General features: G+C 50.1%; 1 protein-coding gene across 14 annotated transcripts in view; it reads right to left on the minus strand.

The window, feature by feature from the left end:
• Positions 1-11907, minus strand: part of MINK1 (misshapen like kinase 1) — a 55029-nt gene extending 43122 nt beyond the window's left edge. For 5 of the 14 annotated variants that reach the window (XM_082443782.1, XM_082443772.1, XM_082443774.1 and 2 more), the window contains exon 1: positions 11598-11905. In XM_082443782.1, the coding sequence (XP_082299908.1) occupies positions 11598-11654 (57 nt within the window). In that variant the 5' untranslated portion in view covers positions 11655-11905. Of the gene's footprint in view, positions 1-11597 lie in introns of all 14 variants that reach the window. The other 9 variants (XM_082443771.1, XM_082443778.1, XM_082443776.1 and 6 more) reach the window with 3 other exon arrangements.
• Between the last annotated feature and the right edge of the window lie 4357 nt (positions 11908-16264).

Genomic DNA, 16264 nt, shown 5'->3' on the forward strand with positions numbered 1-16264 from the left:
GGTGACCGCCTTGCACTGGAGCCAGGAGGGAGGGGGGTGTCCTGAGTTGGCTGATGACACATGGACTTCTGAAACAGGTCACCTCACCTGACTCAACAAACAGTAAAAGCATCTGCTACGTCAGCCCTCTGCTCAGCTCTGCACACACAGAAAGGGAGGAGACACAGGACGGTGGTTGCCAGGGGCTGGGGGAGGGGAATGGGGAGTTCACGTTTAACGGGGACAGAGTTTCAGTTGGGGAAGATGAAAAAGTTCTGGAGAGGGATGGCAGTGATGGTTGCACAACAATGCGAATGTACTTAATGCCACCGAACTGTACACTTAAAAACGGCTAAAACGGGGGCTTCCCTGGTGGCACAGTGGTTAAGAATCCGCCTGCCAATGCAGGGAACACAGGTTCGAGCCCTGGTCCGGGAAGATCCCACGTACCGCGGAGCAACTAAGCCTATGCACCACAACTACTGAGCCTGCGCTCCAGAGCCCATGAGCCACAACTACTGAGCCCGCGGTGCCACAACTACTGAAGCCCGCATGCCTAGAGCCTGTGCTCTGCCACAAGGGAAGCCACCACAATGAGAAGCCTGCACACCGCAACAAAGAGTAGCCCCTGCTCACCGCAACTAGAGAAAGCCCGCCCACAGCAATGAAGACCCAACGCAGCCAAAAAAAAAAAAAAAAAAGGCTAAAATGGTAAATTTTATGTTACGTATATTTAACTACAATTTAAAAAAATTTTTTTAAGGTGGGAGGGATGAGATAGTCTTCCTCTCCTCCCTCTGAAGAACAGGGCTTCGGAATCATTAACTCTCTTTCCTCCAGAATAAATCTGAATTCTTGTGGATGCGTTCCCCTGCTATCATCAGAGTACCGTGCCCAGCAGCCAGACATCTAGACATCTCTACCAGTTCTGGGCACAGGCCCCATGGAGCTTTGTGTTCCCAGCAGGTGCCCACCAACGCCAACCCACCAGCAGTTCACAAAGGCTCAGGCTAAAGTCATTTACTTAAAATAAAAAAAAAAATTTTTTTTAAAGTCTCTTAATCCATCAATCAAGTTACTCCCTCTTCTCAAAAAATGCGCTCATGTGATTAAAACCTGTCCTCAAAAAAAAAAAAAAACCTGTCCTCTACCAAGATGCAGATCTAGACCGTGTGCTCTTGCAGGTGGTGACCACTTCTCATACAGGCCGCCTCCAATCCATGAAACGGGCCATGTTCCAAAGTCTCCTGATACTTCACCATAGAAACTTTATGGACAGTGTTATATTATCCCAAGTGAGCCCACAAAGCCTGTTTCCCACAGGCCACGCATTCATGATTAAAGCCAGCTGAAAACAATACAGCTCCAGGTACACAGTCCAGAATGTCAGCTGCAGGATGCCCTCCCCTCAACACACACCCACAGACACAGACGCCTGCCACCTGGGCGCAGGCCTCCACCAGCACAGGGGCGCACAGGCTCAGGTTCTGGGTTGAATCTGAACCCGAGCTTTTGTTGTTGTTTTTTTTTTTTTTTTTTACTTTTTTGGGGCATGCCACTCTGTATGTGGGATCCTAGTTCCCCGACCAGGGATTGAACCCGTGCCCCTGCATTGGAAGCGTGGAGTCTTAACCACTGGACCACCAGGGAAGTCCCTGAACGCGAGTCTGAATCTGAAATCTGCCGCTTACTGGCTGTCCAACCTTAGGCACGTTACTTAACTTCCAAGTTCTGTAAGCCTTGGTCTCGTCATCTTTAAAATGAGTAAAATATCCCACTTCAAAGGGTTATTGTGAGGGATAATGAGATTATATAAGGAGGGAACATACTGCGTAGTAAGTATTCATTATTATTCCTATTCCACCCCAGAACCCCTTCTGAAATGAATCCACATTAAAATACAAATGACTTGTATCAGAGCAATTTTTGTTCTGAACTGAAGAAAGAGAGAAAAAGAGGGCTTCCTAGAGGTCTGGAGGGATAAAGGAACCGGCAAACTTCTGAACCACTGGCTGCCTGTCCCCCCCAACCCTGCTTTGTGGGGTTGAAGGTAGTTTCCACGGTGAAGAAGGACCTTGTGAAGGTTAGAGGGACCTTCTCCAACTTTACCAAACCTTAGCTAGACTAGACCAAGAGCCCATCCAGTTCTGCCCTCCTAAGTTGGACTCAGAGAGTGAGACGTGATGGTGGCTCTGCTGCACGGCTGCATCAGGGCGTCCCCACCAGCCACTCTACTCCCAGCCACTCACCCACCCCCAAAGCTCTGTTCTTCTCCAAAGGATACTAGGCAAGTGGTCTCCCCTCTGGTTATTCCCTGCAATTTGAGCAACGACACTCACTCAGCACACCTCCATCTTGAAGGGGCCAACCGTAGGACACAAAGACACGAGAGAAGAGATACATACGCCAGCCTCCTCTCTCACCCTGTGACCACACACCTACCTCCGCCTCCCCTCCCGCTGCTCAGGCTCTTGGGTGCCCCTGCCCAATTGTTTTGTTTTGTCTTAATTGAAGTATAGCTGATTTACAACATTATATCCATTTCTGGTGTACGGTAGAGTGATTCAATTATATACATATATATTTTTTCAGATTATTTTCTGTTATGGGTTATTACAAGATATTGAATCTGTCTGAATCTTTTCTTGAAGACTCTTTCGTGAACATGCAGAACTGAAGACCAAGTACGACATGCTTTCAACCACTTTCTTACAAATGTGCCTTGAAAGAGAGAGTGGGTAGGTGGTGAAGAGAGAACATGAAAATCTTCTTCCTTGCACTCTGGCTCTGGAGCCTGCCCAGTTTACCTCCAGAGGTGTTTGGGCAGACAAATAAAAGCTGTGAGAAGAGCTATGTGCCATGCACACAAGTAATTTACAGCCTACATTCCTCTCTCCACCCAGCAAGAAGGAAAGGAGGGGACTTAGGACCTACTTCCGACTTCATGGAAGAAAACATGTCTAGTCCTTCACCTGACCTTTCCCACGTCCATAACAAGTTCACAAGAGGCATATTGGCAATTTGGGTGGAAAAACAATTCTTCAATGTGCTGTCCAGTCATGGCAGGGTGGATAACATCCCTGATCCCCACATACTAAATGCTGTTAGTGCTTCCCAGACAAAGTGACAATGAAACCTCCCTCCCCAACATTTCCAAACACCCCCAGGAGGGCAGTGCCACCCTAGCTGAGAAGCACTGAGTAAGGACCTGTACTGTTTTCGTGTCACACGGTGCCCAGCACATACAAGGCACTCCAGTGGGAAAGTCACAAGAATACTTAGCTCCAGGGACTTCCCTGGCGGTCCAGTGGTTAAGACTCCATGCTTCCACTGCAGGAATCTTAACCCTGGTCAGGGAAGGGTTTGATCCCTGGTCAGGGAACTAAGATCCCTCATGCTGCACAGTGTGGCCAAAAAATTAAAACAAAACAAAAAACAAAACAGGGGCTTCCCTAGTGGCGCAGTGGTTGAGAATCTGCCTGACAATGCAGGGGACACGGGTTCGAGCCCTGGTCTGGGAAGATCCCACATGCCGCAGAGCAGCTAGGCCCGTGAGCCACAATTACTGAGCCTGCGCTCAGCAACAAGAGAGGCCGCGGTAATGAGAGGCCCGCGCACCGCGATGAGGAGTGGCCCCCGCTTGCCGCAACTGGAGAAAGCCCTCGCACAGAAACGAAGACCCAACACAGCCAAAAATAAATAAATAAATAAAATTTTAAAAAAAAGTTAACTCCATATCTCTACCCGGCGAGTAATTACTGAGCCCCTACTGTGTGCTCAGCACTTCTGCAGGCACAGTGAGCATCAACAGGGAGCACGGATCGTGGTTCCCACACGTAAGGAAGTGACAGGGAAAACATGACCGTGAAATATTCCATATGGGTAACGTATACTCAAACGCTAAGTTACAAGGTCCATGAAAAGCTGGAGAAGGTGACCAGTGAGGGCTGGCTCGCTCAGGGGAGGCCTCGTGGGAAAAGCGGAAGTTGAGGTGGCTGGAAGGAGGTGGAATTTTCTTCACACAGCGCTGCTGATCCTCAATCTGTCCCTGCAAGGACTGCTGTTCATAGAAAACCCCTCCAAGCCTGTGGTTCCAGGAGCAATTCAGCAAGCCCACCCCTTCAGATCCTGTCCTCGGATGCTTTCTGGTGGAAGAGGGTGTGAGAAGTTTCCCCTTCTCTCTCAGAAGAGCCGCTGCTGTCAGGCCTGCTTTCAGGAGGCCCTTCTCATCCTAAAGGCAGAGCAGAGGTGCATTCACTGCCACATGCACTGACTGAGTCAACAGACTCTGAGTGGTTGGGATTCCTGGGTGTGAAGACCTCTTCACTTGTCACCCGGCCAGCCAGCCGGCAGCATAAGACTCTCCCGCCCTGGGGACACGCACTTCCCTCCTCGGTCAAAGGACTTCTTGCCTGCTCCCTTACCAACCTTCAACTTTCCTCTCAGGCAAAGAGTCTCCATGTCCTCCACTCATCCCTCTCTCCACGGGGTGTGCCACCAAACGCTTCCCACAGCCCACCCCGCCCTCCTGACATTTCAGCTGCTCCTGGAGGCTGGCTCCTCCATGAAGCCCAAGACTGTGGTTCTCCGGCCCTGCTTCATTTCAAACGTGCAAAATCAGCAACACTCCCCCTACACACCTCACTCATCCTTGACTTGTACAACAATGTTAAACTGAGAGTTGCGTACACACACACATATGTGTGTGTGTGTGTGTGTACGTGTGTGTGTATATATATATATATATATATATACACATATATATATATATATACAGTATCTACCTAATGTTAGGAAGAATCCCACATCCCACAACCACAAAAGCTAAGCCAAGGATGGGCCTACTTGTGCTTATTCTTGTGAGACTTACCGACCTTCCAACCCTGGACACTCGGGCTAGTAACGTCGATTCAAACACACATAAACACACACACGTAAGGAGATGAAAATGTTAAGTAGCTTGAGGGTAGTTATCATTTCACTATGTCTGTGTCTATCAAAACATGTGGTACACCTTAAATACACACAATTTTTATTAAAAATACAGTATAAAACATCTAGCGGTATAGCCTTCTCCCTCATACACCCGCTTCGGCCAATCGGCGCACCCACACACCCTCTGCAGAGCGACATGCGAGTCCGCACAGACCCGGTACGCAGAGACGCTCCTCCCAGTAAACAAAAATGAGAGTTATATGCCCTTTCCATATAATACCCTTACCCTTTGAAACAAACTTTTTTTTTTTTTCCCCTCCCATAGGAAGGTTCAGAAGAAATTCTTTCGGAAATTAAGCCTGGAGTTTCTACCGCATCCTCAGACCCCCGGCCCTTGGTTGCTGACCAAATGCTCCACCCTAAGAATGGCCCTGATCCAAGGTCTCCCAATTCTGGCCGTCGCCAAATTCTACCTGGTGGTTCACCTCTATCTACTCTTTCTGTGGCAATGCCAGCTTGGTTTTTCAACATGTGATTTGTTTCTCTCTCAATCTACCAACCAAATATTTGTCTTGCAAAAAGTAAAAACAATTCTTTTATGGGCTTTCATGGCATGCCAAAGTTTTCTGTTACAGTCCTTATCATGACTTGCAATTTTATGTATATGTAATTATATATATATAATTATTTTATTAATGCCTCTCCCCACAACTAGACTGTAGGAAAACTATGTCTATCTTGTGTGTCACTGCATCCTCTGTGCCTAGTTCTAGCTCTTTCCTCAAGCAGAACAGGAAATCCTACCCACCATTAGCAAGTATATCCTGGGCTATCTGGCCACTGGGCAGTATCTCCAGGGGCTCCTTGGATCACCACAATTCCACCCCTTTCTTCTCTCCTCCCTCTGCCATTCCCTACCCTTATTAAGAACAAAAAGCCTCAAACACCTTTTCAATTACCCTCTGGAGGAGCTTCCGGTAGATGGAAGAATCCCAGACTCAAGTCAAGAACTGGTTGGTCAGGAGAAGAGCAGGAAGAACAGGAGAGAGGAGAGAATGAATATGGGCTTCTACCAAGTCATGTTCTTGTATCTTCCTATATTCTGTGGGCATTCAAGAAATGCTCTGAGAGTTGACTTGTTAACCTGATCACTTTTTGTTCAATTTCTTCAACCTACTAAAGAAAAAACTGAGGGAGCTGTGGGTGTAAAGTGAGTGCTGGGGGAGGGGAAAAGACTGCATATCAGATTTCAAGATGACTGACCACGGGACAACAGAAAATGAGTATAATTCACAGCAACCAGATTTAACAAAAACTTCCTGACCCTGAGGGTTCTAAGATAATGAGGAAGGCAATAACAGTTAAAAAAAAAAGGAGGGGGGAAGCCTCAGCTTGCAAAGGGATTGCTTAGAGGGATGCTTCCAGAGGTCTGATTAAATAGCTCAGAAGAGTATGAGCACACTATTACATACTTCCCGTAGCATCTAGAACCTGATTCTCAATAAAACAGACCAACAATGCTTGGTGACTGACTGACACAGGAAAGGATATTAGTCATAACTTTCTCTGGTACAGCTCTGGAGACAGAAAGATTAGTCTGGCAGACTCTCAGATGGCTTCTGGAGATGCTCTGCAGCCCCAGAACTGTTTTATGTTCCTGGATTGAGAGGTCACTGCATTCCTTATTTATAGACCAATGCCAAAGTACAGGCTTGTAAAGAGTGGTTGCACACTTCCTGCTATCTTGTCCCCAGGATGACAAGCAAGGACACTCAACATACCCAAACGGTGTGAGTTACCCCCTTTTAGGCACACACAGTTCGGAGTTGAAAGGAATGGAGGCCATATCTGAAATCAGGACTCTACACAGCACAGTCTTAACTGAGTTCCTGGGATAAGCGTGAGGGGGTGGGCCAGCCGGCTCTCTTGCTGACCTTCTTACTGTTCTCTTAACTGTGAAAACCTCACTTCTTCAAAGACCCTCCCCTCCGTGTGTTACGAAGGGCCATGGCTCTGTCCTATCCCGCAGCATAAAGGGTGGCGACGTCTCTTCCCTCGTTTGGGGGATGGCTGAACACCTAGTTTCAGCAAAGTTCTCCGCAAGCTTCCTTCCATCCTCTTGCCAAAGCAGCTTTTCACTTCACTCCAAGTGCCACTAGCTCCCCAAACAGCCCCACTCCCATCTGCGGTTCTCTAGGAAAAAAGTCCCCAGTCAATGCCATTGCTTCTGCCGCAGGAGGTCAGCCTCCCCATCCCCTGCCTGAGGCATCTGTCGCCAACATTTGGACAGCGAGCGCATCACAGTGCAGCAGTTGCTCAGCAGCCTAGAAATACATGCCCAGGACTGCCAGCTTTCTGAGTGGTGCTGGCTCCACAGCCTCGTGAAGAAAAAAGGAAGGGGAAGCGACGCCTCCAAAGAACAGACACAACAACATAAGATCATTTGAGAAAGAACATCTCTGTCAGCACTACTACCCGGCAACAAGTCCCTCCTGACTGCACGTCATGGTATTATTTCAATACAGCCACACTGCGCACAGCTCCATGGTTCCAAGGACACTGCAGTCTAAAACCTCCAGCTGGCTGGACAGTAAAGAAAGGCTGCTTGGTTGATGAAGTGGGTCAACCAAAAGGAGCAATGCAAAAGGAGAGAGGTCAGCCCGGGATCTGCTCCCTCCTTGTCCCGTCCTCTTCCACTGATACTTATCCTTCGTGAGAAGCCAAGAGTTCCAAGTCAGAAGATTCTCCTGGGATTATAACCAAGCCTGGACACAGAGAAGGTCTGAAAAAAGAGGCCCGCTTTTTCTCTTGGAAGATCCTAACTTTACTTCAAGGATGTCGCTCCGATGGAGGCTTCCAGAACTCTTGTTTACCACAAGGTCTGATTCCAAAAATAACCCAGAAAAGATATATTCTTAATCGTGTGTCTACAGATGGCAAGAGAAAGCCTAACAAGCATGACACTTACTGAATGCTTTCTCTAAGCAAGACTGTGCTAAGAGCTTTCACTTGTTATGATACGCATTTATTCAACAAACAGTTGAGCCCCCACTATGTGCAAAACACGGTTACAGGCACTGGGGATGCAAAAATGAACAGAACAGTCAAAATCCTAACTTGCACTGAACTTATATTTTAGTCGGGGTTGATATATATAAATATATGTCAGCTGGCGATAAACACTATGAAATAAAACAAAGCGGGCTAAGGGATGCTATATAAAAATTTACATGAAAACAAGCAGGGGAGGAAGTGCTATTTTAGATACACTTGCGCTGGAAGCCTTCTCTGATTGTCATCTGATAACAATTAACAGTAAGGGTGAGGGCTTCCCTGGTGGCGCAGTGGTTAAGAATCCGCCTGCCAATGCAGGGGACACAGGTTCAAGCCCTGGTCCGGGAAGATCCCACTTGCCGTGGAGCCACTAAGCCCGTGCACCACAACTACTGAGCCTGCGTGCCACAACTACTGAAGCCCGTGTGCCTAGAGCCTGTACTCCGCGACAAAGAGAAGCCACAGCAATGAGAAGCCCGCGCACTGCAAAGAGTAGCCCCCGCTCACTGCAACTAGAGAAAGCCCGCGCGCAGCAACGAAGACCCAACGCAGCCAAAAAAACAAAACAACAACAACAACAAAAAACCAATAAGGGTGATCATATAGTCATGATGTGCCAGGAACTGAACTAAGTACTTAATATGCAGTATTTCACTTAATCCTCAGCAACTCTGAGTTCAGTACCATCACCACTATACGGATGGGCAAACGGAGCCTTAGAGAGGTAAGGCTCTTTGCAGACTCTGCAGCAAACTAGGGAAGAAGGGGGAGAAAGGCCAAGGTTACACAGTAAGTGAGAAAGCAGGGACTTGAACTCAGGAACACAACCCCATGCTACTGGGCTGGTGGATAAACAGAGCCTCAAAGAGGTCAAGCGTGCCTGTGGTCACAGTGTGGTAGGTCCACCCGCCTCTCCACACATGGCTAAGAGATAGTGCAATTCAATCTTCCCTAATATCAGACTATTACTCTCATCACCAGCTGGAAGCCAAGCCCTATCTTGAAATAAGAGGAGAAAGACAACTTGGGCTCTTTGACGCCGGCTAATAAATGCTGAATATGTTCCTCTCCCATCCCCTCCCCAGGCCCCCAACACGAGATGATGTAGTACAGGGAAACACGCTTTTCTGCTAATTCTCCAGGTTGCCGTTTCTCACTGGAAAACAGACAGAAACAGAACAAGAGATGACTGAGAGAGCTTTTCAACAGTGCCACAGGGGCTCTCCGAGGTGGGGTGGAGGGGACAGGCCCTGAGCAAAGGCCAGCAGCAAGGAGAAAGCAGGCCTTCTGCAGCCCCATTTCAAAGAAAGCACTCCCTCCAGCCCTGGAGTACTGGGGTGGTAGTGGGGGAAGGGCAATGCTTTCTTAGGAAGCATGAGGCAGGAAAGACAGAAGCGTTGGGAGCAGGTCACAGGGCTCTCTTGAGGAAGGGAGAGGAGAATAAAGCAGGAGGCGACTGAGGAAAGAGGCTAACATTGCTTCAAGTAGAGAAGTCCAGAAGGGAAATACCAAATCCAAGGTCAGACGGTGTTTGCAGAATTGCTGGAAATCCCAGGTTGAGGGTCCAGGCCAAACTACCAGAAGAGGCTAAAGGGAAAGAGAAGCCCAAGGAGAGTCTCACAAGGTTTAAACCAAAGGTCATGGTTTGGACCCACCTTCTTTTTTATTATATTTAAGTCACCACAGCACAGGAACCTGTAGCCAGAGTTAATCAACAACCAAGGTGGGAAGGGAAGATGGGGGCTCATCCTAAAGACAAGCTCATTAAGGGGAGCCTGGATTTCCATCTTACATCCCAGCTGGCTTAACTTGAGAATCGCAGTTTAAATTGATCTTAAGAATCTTCCTCCTGGGCTTCCCTGGTGGCTCAGTGGTTAAGAATCCGCCTGCCAATGCAGAGGACACGGGTTCGAGCCCTGGTCCAGGAAGATCCCACATGCCGCGGAGTAACTATGCCCGTGCACCACAACTACTGAGCCTGCGCTCTAGAGCCCGCGAGCCACAACTACTGAGCCCGCGTGCCACAACTACTGAAGCCCACACAGCTAGAGCCCGTGCTCTGCAACAAGAGAATGAGAAGCCCGCAATGAGAGGCCTGCGCACCACAACGAAGAGTAGCCCCTGCTCGCCGCAACTAGAGAAAGCCCACGAATCTCCCTCCTAAAGCCTTCAGACCCTCTTGCCACCAACACACACACACACACACACACACACACACACACACACACACACACACAAAGAGAGAGAGAGAGAGAGAGAAATCAATGTTCCGTCTCCTTCCTCAGCAACTTATCACCTTATCTCCAGCAAGTCAGGTCTCCTAGCCCAACACTGCACCAAACAAATTATGACCTGAATGGCAAGAAAAACTGTGTCACCTAGAGAAACCCAATTAACGACATGACTCTGCTCTCTTAATTCCCCTCTCCCCTCCAGTCATATCCGGGGCACCTGTGTGGCTGACCGCCTTTTCCCACTACTGCCCATGTTCCCTGGCTAACTCAAAAGCCAGAAGACGATTTCAACAGGGGCCTCCAGAGCAGCTAACCCAGAGATGGGAAATCTTGCTCTCCCCAACACCTTGGCCTGTTGAGAAGGCCGGAAGGACACAGGACAAAAACACCCCCTGGGGGACAGGCGGGAGTCTTCACCTTGAAATCACTCAGTTGCCCCTTAAGCCAGGGCTCCCTGCTGAAGAAAAACATATAAATGCTGCTGAAAGCCCCCAAATGAGGGCATGCAAGAGCCCCAGGAGGGACAACGAATATTTCGAAGAAATTCCTGCTGCAGTTGCTACCCCTGATCCCTTTTCTAATGAACCCCTCCCTGGAGAAATCTCCATCGCCTCCCCCTCCCTCCAGCAAAACCATGAATACCCAGGCTTTTCCAAACCACATGCTGCATATGTTTGTGTGTGTACAGACATATAAATATCCTCTTCCCAGCCCAGGCCAGAGTTTCTGAAGACAAGAAACACGTCCCCTCCTCCCCCAGTGCAGTTGTCTTTCCTCCCAGCCCCACGCTGCTGCAGAGTTGGTAATGTAATCTGCGGGGACCCTGAGACCGGAAATGCCTGGTTCTGGACTGCTGCACTTGAAACGCGAAGGCACGGGGAGAGCTGAGCAGGGGATGAGGGCGGCGGTAGGAGGTGTGCGGCGGAGAGGGGAGGCTGAAGTGCCTGCCGACCGGGGAAGAGATGCAATTCAGGGCTGGGCGAGGAGGAGAAAGGGTGATGAGGGGGAGGCTGGCAAGGCATTGGCAAAGTCAAAATTCGAGGAGCCGAAAAAGAGGAGGGGGAGGAAGAAGATCTAAGTAAGAGAAAGGGGGGAAAGAGGCCTCAAAGCATGTCAGGGGCCAGGGAGGGGCATCACAGTAAAGAGTCTGCAGGCTCAGGAGAACCAGAGGGTGCCCCTCAAACACCTGGGAGGAAGGGGATCCGGAACCTCAGTAAAGGTAGAGGCGGAGGGAAGAATGGGGGCGGGGCACCCCAGGGCGGGGACCGAACTGGCTCCCAGAATCTGCAGCGCGTGGAGAGCGGAGGGGAGCGGAGGGCGGAGGCCTGGCAGCAGCGGGCGCCCGGAAGGGGGCGGGGGTCGCCGCGGGGCGAGGCTGGGGGGCAGCGAGCTCACCCGCAGGGCGGACAGGTCGATGTCGTCCAGGCTGCGGGCGGGGGCTGGGTCGCCCATGGCCTCCGCCGGGAACGGGGCCCCGGGGCCGCTCACGCTCCGGCTCGGTTATTCCGCTGCCGCCGTCGCCGCTTCTCCCCCATCGGGGGATCCCGGGGGCGGACTCCACCGCGCCTCCCGCGGAGAACCGGGAGGGGGAAGGCCGGCGGGAAGACCGACCCACCGACTGACAGGCGATATCGCCCCAGAGCCTGCAACCCGAGCCTCCCGACTCTCCCGCGCAGGCGCAGAATGGCCGAGCACCGGGGAGGGTGGAAGAGGGAACGTGACGCGAGCGCGCCGGGTTCCCCCTCCCCCTCGGCGCCGACACCTGCGCGCAGGCGCAGGAGAGAGCGAAAGGCGCGCGCGAGGACTGAGCGACCGCGCGAGCCAGGCGTGAAAGAAGTGGGCGGTGGCCGGGGCCGCCGGGGAGCGCGCCCACCGGCTGGTGCGCGTGCGCACACGCGTTTCCTTCCCTCCCCGTATTTCTTGCCCTTTCTCTCCCCCGTTTCCTTCTGAGCTCTCCTTTGACGCCTTTCCTTCCCTTTCCCTCCTCTTTCGTGTGCCCAGCTGCCAATCAAGCCACCCACCTCTCTATTTGCGGGGGGAGGGGGGCGGGACCCAACACCCTCTATTACTAGGGGGGTTGTTATGGTAACTCCCCACGCGAGGGCTGGGTGGCCTCTAGATAGGATGGGCTGTCCACCCACCTAATTGCCATGGCAACAGTGGAGCCGCTGAGGGAGGGGCCTCTTCGTGAGAACTTGGTTGGAGAAACCACCTGGGGGATGGGGAGTGGAGAAGAGGACTGGCTGCCTCAGGAATGCCCCTGACCCCCTTCCCCCGGCTGCAGTGGGGAGGGTTGAGAAGGGGATCTCAGATCTCAGGATAGGGAATCCTACCGCAGACCTTTGTCTCTGCACCTCTTGTTCTGTACGCAGGAACTGTTTCAACAATTATTCATTGACTGATCCCTGGAGCTGTGCGAGGGGGAGGGGGTGGCAAGGGGAGGTGGAAGGGAGGAAGAGGGATCTATGTCCAGCCCCTTCCAATCTTGCTTGGGTCACCTCAGGTCTAGTCATGTTGGCGTAGCACCCCCAGCCATTAGCCTCACTGGAGGCTGGGTAATGCTATATAAAGAACAAGGAGTCATGTTCTGCCACTGACATGCTGTGTGACCTTGAACAAGTTGCTTTGCTTCTCTGGGCCTTTCTTTCATTGTGAATTTGAAAGAAAGAGAAGGCCGTTTGATCTTTGAGATCACTTCCAGCAATGATGGTATCTCCAAAAGACCCCACTGTCAGCCTTAATGTAAACATCGCTTAGAAGAGTTTGAATGAAAAGTCCTTGGAAAGAGGCAGACATCCTCCTTTCTGGACCCTTCTCCTTTGCACATTCCCACGCACATCCAGTCTTGCTCCTCTCCCACCCACCCCCGCCACGCCCAGTTTACCTTGCTATTGTCCTTGTCCAAGCCATAATCATCACCTACCTCCAATACTCTTATTAGCCTCCTACCTGGTCTTCTTGACTGACCTCCTTAGGTCAATTCTCTATACTCAGAGTGGGTGATTTTTCTAAAACTCAAATCTGATGTAACTCTTCTGTTTAAGATCCCTCACTAGCTCCCCACTGTCTTTGGAGCCTCAAGTGTGGCAACCATGACCCTTCAAGATTCTGCCTGCTTCTCCTGCCCTGTTTTTCAGTACTCCACCATTCAACCTCACATGTTCTAGCCATATGGAAATCCTCTACACGCAGTTCCCGGAACTCAAAAGACCCTCCTCAACCATTTCTTCTCCCCCAGAATATTCTGACCATGCCCATTCTCACTGACTTTTGCTTTGTCCTTCATGTCTAAATCACCTCCTCCATGAAGACTTCCTTGACCCCCTGAGACTGAGTTTGGCTCCTCTGTTTTAGCTACCTGGCTTAAACCCATGGTAACATTTAACACTTTGAATTGTAAATGTTGAATCTCCTTAAAGGCAAGAATTATGTCAGCCTTGTTCAACACAGGGCCTGGCACCCACTAGAGGTTCAGTAACATGCAAGTGAATGAAGGCCTCTGTGTCTGGGTAGGCACTGTGAAATATAGTAACTCAAGGACAAGAGCATGGGATAGTAGGAAAAAACACAGTGCTTTGTGCAAGTCATTAATCTCTCAGGCTCAATTCTATCATCTGTAAAACAGAGATAATAACAGGAAGGTTAGGATAAAATAAAATTAGGTATGTGAAGCACTTGGTATATTCAAGGTCCTCAGTAAATTTACTAATGCCTGACTCAGGCAGTGTTTAATAAAGACATATGGAATCAAAGAATGAGCAAATTAAGATCACAGAGGTAGGACAGATGGCCACCCAAACCTCAAGAGGCAGTCTAACCTGGGGGGTGGGGAGGATAGAGAAACAAGATTGGCCCTGTGCTGATAATTATTATTATTATTATTATTATTATTTATTTATTTATTTTTGGCTGTGTTGGGTCTTCGTTTCTGTGCGAGGGCTTTCTCCAGTTGCGGAGAGTGGGGGCCACTCTTCATCGCAGTGCGCGGGCCTCTCACTGTCGCGGCCTCTCCCGCTGCGGAGCACAGGCTCCAGACGCGCAGGCTCAGTAGTTGTGGCTCATGGGCTTAGTCACTCCGCGGCATGTGGGATCTTCCCAGACCAGGGCTTGAACCCGTGTCCCCTGCATTGGCAGGCAGATTCCCAACCACTGCACCACCAGGGAAGTCCTGCTGATAATTATTGAAGCTGGAGTATTGATGTGTGGGTATCTGAGGTTTCATCAGTCTATTCTCTACTTTTATGTATATATGAAATTGTCCATAATAACTTTAAAAGAGACAATGTGGTAGAGGAAGCCCTGGATCAGGCATCAAGAAAAGTTAAACTATTAAAAATAAGACAAATTTTGGATCCCTGGGGGTTGGACATTTTGCACAGACCCAATCACCCTCAGGGCCTCCCACCCACCTTGGGAGGCTGGATTCATTCTCTTCACCCTGGGTCTAGAGGCAACTCTTCTGATTGCAGGCCCACTGCTTTTTTTCCCTACACTGTGTGGGCCTCCATTCAAGAAACTCCAGGACCAATGAGTGGGGAGCAGATAGACCAGCAGACAGTATGAAGCAGAAGCCCACCTACCCCTGGCCTGGCCCTGGGGCAGCTGCTGCCTTCACTCCACTCCACAGTTAATGAGGTAATGGTCCCCTAGGGAAAGAGGCCCTTAGTGCTGACAATGAGGCTAATTAGCAGAATGCCAATTAGTACCTGGGGACTGGCTATACATGGGAGGGGGAATTTCTTGTGTGGAAGCGGCTTCTTCAGAGGAACGGAGGGCTGGACTCAAAAGAGAGGATGGGAGCAAGGCCACAGTATCCCCTCTCTCCACGTCATCATCCACAAGCACACCCCTCCTCCAGGAAGGCCTCCTAAACTGCTCACTCTATTCCCCTCTGTTTCTTCCTGCTCCTGTGGTCAACTCTGAGATTGGGGAGTGAGGCTGGGGGAACAAAGGGCAAGATCCAGGACTGTGCTAAACTTTTTTCTAATTGAAAAATATTTCAGATATACAAAAAGATATGGAAAAATATATATAAAGTTCATATCCCACCACCCAGCTTAAGAAATAAAAGTCACCAATTCACTCAAAGAGCTCTCTCTGTATACCCCTGTTATCTTATCCTTTTCTCTCCACCTGCCATGGGAGGTAACCCTCCTCAGTCCAGTGTGAACTACATTCTCTTGTAGACTACACCATCTATTTTCTCTCTTCCCTCTGGAGCACTGCCAACCAATAGAACTCTGTGCAATGATGGAAATGGTCTATACCTGCACCGTCCGATATGTTAGCCACTAGACACGAGTGGCTCCTGAGCACTTGAAATATGGCTGCTGCGAGTGAGGAACTAAATCTTTACCTATTTCTAATTGTAATTAATTTAAATGTAAATAGCCAAATGTGGCTGGTGGCTACTATACCGGACACTGAAGCTCCAGGACATACGTGCCTGTCCCACGAGGGTGGGGACTTTGTTGTACTCACTGCTGTGAGTTTAGAATGGTGTCTGGCAAAGAGCAGGTACTCAATAAATATCTAAGTCAATGACTGAATCTTTACAGCAAGCCAGTTATTAAGTATTATTCCCATTTCCCAGTTGGGACCACCGAGGCCCAGAGAAGTGATGTGACTTGACATGGTCACCAAGGTAGTAAGTGACAAGTCCAGGATTTGGGCCCAGTTCTTCCTGACCTATACCCTTATCCACTCCCAGGGGCTTCGCTAAGCCTCTCCCCTTGCAGTCACTTGAGGAACAAGAGGCAGCCCCTCTGGGCCCTTCTTTGGGCGCCTCCCTCACCTGAAGCTGCACCATCAGCTCCACTGTCCTCCAGGAGTCCTGGTTTGGCCCCGCCCTTCTTTTACCCAGGCATCCCTGTGTGAACACCTTGTCTTCCCAGCACCTGGTGACGGAGCTCCCGAAGCCACAGACAAGCGGAGCGGAGATGAAGTCACAGAAAGAAGAAACCAGTGGTGTGGAGAGAGGGTGAAGGGGCCTGTGCTGCTGTGTGTAGGCCTGGGGGGGCAGCTGAGACAAGCACTCAGTTCAGCCAAGGAAGAGGCAAGGA

The sequence above is a fragment of the Balaenoptera physalus genome, assembly GCF_965194825.1.
Source record: "Balaenoptera physalus genome assembly, chromosome: 20".
NCBI lineage: Eukaryota > Metazoa > Chordata > Mammalia > Artiodactyla > Balaenopteridae > Balaenoptera > Balaenoptera physalus.